The following is a 6,000-nucleotide window of genomic DNA, read 5'->3' as shown; positions in this document are numbered from 1 at the left end:
ATTGGGTTTGTTTAAATCCTAAATGAGAAGCCCTGAGCCCTGGATGTGATGCAGTCCCTGACCCCAAGAGGGTAAGGACCAGCTGTGGCACAGCAGCCAGGACCCCAGCACTGGGGAGGCTGCAGCAAATAAATTCCCAGACCATCCCGGGTGACGTGCCCGTTTTCCTCCACATTGAAGGACGCTCCTCCTGCCCACCACCCTCCAAAGTCAGCCCAGGACCCAAGGGACCAGGCTCTCCCCTTGCCTGGAGAAGCAGGTGGGATGGTTTGGGATCACAAGGCACTGTGGGGACACGACAGCTTCGGCAGAGGACACGTCCTCCCTTCCCTCCTCCCAAATCTTGTACCTGGCACAGCCAACGCAGCCTGCTTGGGAGAAACGAACACCTTGAGCTCCACCACGTGCAACTCATCCCAGACAAGTAACCTTGAGTTATTGCCCCCCCACCCCATCTTAAAAAAGAAAGCAAAAAGGAGTTTTTAACCAGATCGTCTACTTTTTATTTCAGAGGAAAGATTTGCATTATTTACTTTTATTTATATACAGGTACTTCACATTTGTATTTAAAATGCACAGACCTCCCGATAATTTTCTCGTTCCTGCTTTAAATTAGCTGTTATTTTACAATACAAAAAATTATACCAAAAACTGCAGTCCTAAATGTGTGTATGTATAACACCCACAGTCCCCAGCAATGAAATAGTTTACAATACTTGCTCATATTTACATATGAATGCAATAAATGCTAAATTATACATATTAACAAACTAAGCTCAAGTCCGAACACAGATAAGAATTGTAAATAATTACAGAACGACAACAAAAAAAATAATCCAGAATACAATTAATTCAAGGATCCTAGTGTAAAGGACATTTACTGTGCACAAATTTCAGAGTAATATAAAACCTATTTTTATGTTCTTTTTGCTTTCCTTTTTTTTTATTATTTTTTAGAAAAAAAAAATGGACTGACTTGTGTTACACTCCTCCACAATTATTTTCCTTCTTTCTTCTGGTGAGGTTTGTGGAGCCGATGAGAGGTGTAGAGGAAACGCCTGGAGAGCTGCGGTCCCTGGAAGACGCACGAACACCGTCCACATGTAGTGTTAGAGCAATACGAGCCCAACCAAACCTGCCCCGGTGCACAAGCAGAAAAAAACCAGCACGCAGCACTCCCAGCAAGGGCAACTCATCTCGTTCAAGCAGCTATCAACGGAAAAAGCGTGAATTTGACCAAAATTGCCAATAGTGTGTCTGAAAACGAGGAGCGCAAGCCTACCTGTCCCTTCCCTTTGCTCCCCCAGCGCCCAGGAGCGCGCCTGCTCCCCCTGCCCCTGCCCTCACCACGAAGCTCGGGGGGCTCCGAACCCCCCAAAGGCTCCTTCCCTTCCCCGCCTGCCCATGTGGCACTCCAGGAGATGGCGAGGGAACAGAAAAACAAGTCCACAGCTTATATTATTGAATGGATTGCTTTGAAAGTCGCTCCCAGCACGCAGGGCCCGGCCTTTGCTTTCTCGCAAGCTCAGTGCTGACAAATCCGCATTTTGGGGGAAAAGGGGGGGGATTTTACGAGGGCACAGCCAAGGGCACGTGGGGTGGCTCTGTCCCCAGCTCAGGGTCTGATGGAAAAGCAAAAGCAGCCGCTGGCACGGCGGCGGTCACGGACGGAGATGGGCCGAGCGCCGCAGCGCTGGGCCTCGGCCTGGTTACGGGCAGGCCTCAAGCTTTATTTCGGCCTCTCGGGTGAGGGTCTACTTCATCAAAAGCTCGTTTTGGCTAACTGAGGGCCAACGAGCCAAGCTGCCATTTTAAAACCATACCACAAACTGTGATGAGGTGGTTGGGTAAGGGTTTACCACAGAGAAAACGATGTTTCGGAGCAATTTTTAGTGTACAAACCATCCCTAAGGAAACCTGCATCTACCAACAAGGGCTTTGTGGAGCCTGTCATGCCCTTACAGTACCATACTATCAAATTTGGGGACATTGTAGGCTACGACTTTATGCTGATCACAGGCATTAACCCATCACATACAGGTTTATTTTGGCATTTTCAATACAGCACATTTTAAGCCCCATGAGAGTGGCAACAACTCAGAAGCTGTGTCCTATAAATCTTCTTGTGTATCCAACACATCGACCCATATCGTGGCAGGGTCTCCTACTGCTCATCCTACAACAGTCCAGAGAAAATCTGGGGCTAAAAAATGGCCAATGGCGAAGCAAAAATGTGTTTTTTTTGGAGATCCAGTGGCACTGCTGCTTTCTAGAATAAGAGGGCCGCAACATTTCTTCTTGATTTTTGTAAAGGCTACTCTCAAAAAATGAAAACGTTCTGAGGGCTGAGACCTTGAATGCTGAATTTCAGCCAGTTATAAATGCTTGAAAATAGTGATTTTGAATGGAAATCACTGGCACAGTCTTAATAGTAGAGGCTTAAACTGCTGACTTAATCCCCCAAGTAATGACTACTTTAGGTACATTTATTACCTGTCTTCAAGCGTTGTTTCTTTCCCTTTCAAATAGAAGAGCCTTGTTTTACTTCGCTTATACATTTAAGTGAAACGCATTTGAATACATAAAGTCAAGTTATGCCTCCCTGCTTTACACCGCAAGATATCAGGAATATAATTTGATGTTTCTTTAAAGCTCTGGAAAGTTATCTAATGCTCATCATATGAAGAAGTTATTAAGACAAAACTCATACATCATTTAAAATGCATCAAAAATACATTCAATATTTTTCTGGTTTATATACACTTTAAATCTTTCAACGTTCGGCACACTACTGTATAGTTTATGTACAAGTGCAAAATTGGTGTGTTATTTTTCATTTATTTACAGATTCTCCCATGAAATAAGGTTGCTCTTTTCCCACCTCACCTCCAAGAGAAACAACCCCACAAATCCTTCACTTCTGATATTGGCCCGGTGATAAACCACCAGCAGTTCTTCCCCCCCATCCGTTCCCATCTTCGTCTCTATTTTACCTTTAAGCTGGGATGAAACTGTTTGCAGCAGAGATATGTATGAGAGTTCTCTTTTTCCCTCATCAGTATGGAGATAAGATGCAGAGCAGAGCTACATCCAAAAGGAGCCGTTTTGTTTATTTATATAAATAAGTCTTGTTCCTCTATTTACATTTTTTTTTTGTTGGTTCTGCTAATCATCAAAGTTTGATCATTTTTGCTCGTTTTTTCAATACCTGACACCTCGTTTCTGGGCACGTTCCTCCTTTTGAGACCAGACCACCCAGCTCTCTCTGGGGGAAAATCATCCCTGTCCTTTTGGTAACGTACCAATACATCACCCTTCCAGGCCTGTTGTTCAGAAAGCCGTTTCCTTCCAGGAAAGCAACAGCTTTAAACACTGCTGAAGTGCTGTCCTGAATACAGAGACTTAAGCATGAGAGTTTTCTCAATTTGGGTTGGCAGATCTCCACCCCAAAAGGGCCGGAGAAGAGGGAGAAGACGTCTCTGAGCATGAGGATGCGCATCACAACTGAAAGCATGACAAGTTAAGAGCAGGGGAGGAATTGTAGTCCAGTATTACTTCTCTGGTACAGTCTACTCCAGGTTAGCCTTATACACATAGAAAGTTACAAAATATGTTCAGGAGATGAATCTGTCTGAGGTAATCTGTGCATCAGCTACAACTTAATTGCCTAAAACCCTTCATTCTGAAAGACATCGCTCATCCCTTTCCCCCCACCTCCATTTCTTTTCCCCAGAGGGAGTTTACACTTCTGGTATAGAAACAGATTGGGGAATATACATACAAACATATATATACGTATATATGTATATATGCATTTTTCCACCCTATTTTTTCCGCAGTTCTGTTGGATTTGTTAAATGACACAGCAGCTCAGCATCGTAATCCACCGAGACTGCTCCATCAGCAGGCTGTCCCCCGTCACCACTGCCCGGACACACACAGCAGCTCACATCTTTATTGCAATGCCGCGCTCCAAAAAGGTTCTTCGAAACACGCACTAACAAAAAGGAACAAGTGGCTGATACGTGATGGATGGATTACCAAAACGTGCACAAAAAAAGATGCAGTTACTCGGGTTGCGTTTCGGGAAAGGGTGCTACCAGACCAGAAGATTGGACAGCAGTTCCCTTCGGTCCCCCTGGTTCGTTGCTTCTCCCTGTCATAAATACTAGATGTCCTCCTCAGAAACCAGCAATCCAAACGGAACCACACGTACAGTGATTAAGTTACAATCTCATGCCTCGTTTGGCACATCAGCATCATATCTCCACCACCACCACTTGGCGTGGTCCCGGCACCGCACCACACGCCCCCAGCGTGATCTGCTGGATCTCTGCCATCAGCGGAGACATCGTGCAGCAGCACGCACAGACAGGTGCAGCCCCACCTTGAACCTCAAAACACAATCCCAACTAATTCACTTTAAAAAGGGCCAGATGGTTTGACACATCCTCCAAAAGCCAAGCCTTTTTTTTTTTTGCTCCTTCCAAATCCCTTCCTTACACCACCAAGCCACCGCCTTCAGCATCTAAGACCTGATACAAACACCCAACCCCCACGGGGAACATCATTTAATCACGCAAAATTCAAACCTGTGGCCAAGTGAAGCTGCTCTGCCTATTTTTTTTTTCCTCATTCTCAAATGACCTCGCACCCGGAGTGTTGCTTTTTACACCCAGTAAGGAGATGGGACAAGTCTTGCTGCCAAGGAGCAGCGCCTCCGTGCACTGGCGCAGCTCGGCTCTTGTCCAGAAAAATGGCCTGAGGGAAAAGGGAGGGAGAGAGGCCAAATGGGCAGAGAAACACAGAAGAAATGTAACGTATCTGACCTAGAACACAAACTGCTTCTATTAAATGCGCCGATGAAGCCAGGAGTTTTCTTCTGAGATACTGAAACTCTACTTTCCCTCCAGATATTTCCATCTGGCTGAATAGTTTGTGGGTCAGGAAAATGCCATTTTCTCCTGACTGCACGTGACATATTATAAAGAGCACAGATTGCCTTGAGTGACATTCTCTCTCTCTCCGTATATATATATTTAAAAGGAATATAATTATGTTAAAAAGAAATGCGTGTAGTAGTCTCCTCACTCCCTAGATCTGTTCAAGTCTAGGCACTTGTGTGTGGTGTCCTCCAAGTAGGTTAAGACTATGTAAACACTGAGTCCTTCAACAGCAACACTCAGCTCCTCCAGGTATTGCACTTGGTCTGAGCAACACACGACATCACCCTTTAAACCACCCTAGCTCTTGCCTTCCTGACGTTGTGGACCATAATTACTACAAAAAATTGTATCTGGAAGAGAGTTCCACTTAAATAACATGGGAATAAACATATATATATTAAATGAAAAGGATGAAGATGCCTTGAAGACTAATTGTAGTGTTTATGTGTTGAGCTGACACCTGTAAACACTGCATCTTTTTTTTTTTTTGTACAGTTTGATAAATACATGAACTACAAAGCACTTTCCATGTATAAACCTGAGTGTCATTCATTGTACTACTGTTCTATTTACACTGACCATGAACGGTGGGGAACGGATGTTTCTCGACCTGCAATAAAATTATTTTACTTTAAACTCGAAGAAAACAAAGGCGCAATCTGAAGCCACGTGTCAGTAAAAACTTAAGTGGAGCAGTTGTCAAAGAAAGCCGACTATCACGTAGATGAGAGAAAAGGCTGGGTTCAAGGAAGCTGTGTTTTTCTGAGTGCTTCTAGTCTCTTGTGACACAACTTGAAAATCTTCCTCCTCCTAGGTGTTACTTCTCCGTTTTGTGTAAAACCCCATACAGTTTCTGATGTCCATGCATCAAATACAGGTTCCTGGCTGTGCAGGGGGCTGCTGTTTCCGATTTCGTATTGCACCCGATTTCTCTTTGTAGGCAATTGGCATCTGTTGTGAAATGTCCACCAGTGCGCTGGCCACAGCAAGACCTGAGGCAACAGAACAAAACAGTCACAGAAACAAATTCTTACACTGCAGCTGAGAAAAACCC

General features: G+C 44.5%; 1 protein-coding gene across 1 annotated transcript in view; it reads right to left on the bottom strand.

Annotated features, from left to right (window-relative positions):
* Positions 1-479: 479 nt before the first annotated feature.
* The window catches only part of ATRN (attractin), a 149,994-nt gene continuing 144,473 nt past the window's right edge, over positions 480-6,000 (bottom strand). Inside the window, exon 29 of the mRNA XM_080592234.1 lies at positions 480-5,938. Coding sequence (XP_080448360.1) covers positions 5,814-5,938 — 125 coding nt within the window. The 3' untranslated portion in view covers positions 480-5,813. The remainder of the gene's footprint in view (positions 5,939-6,000) is intronic.

The sequence above is a fragment of the Anser brachyrhynchus genome (genome assembly GCF_964034855.1).
Source record: "Anser brachyrhynchus genome assembly, chromosome: 4".
NCBI lineage: Eukaryota > Metazoa > Chordata > Aves > Anseriformes > Anatidae > Anser > Anser brachyrhynchus.
The sequence above is the reverse complement of the archived record's forward strand: the minus strand, read 5'-3'. Positions and strand labels throughout refer to the sequence as shown.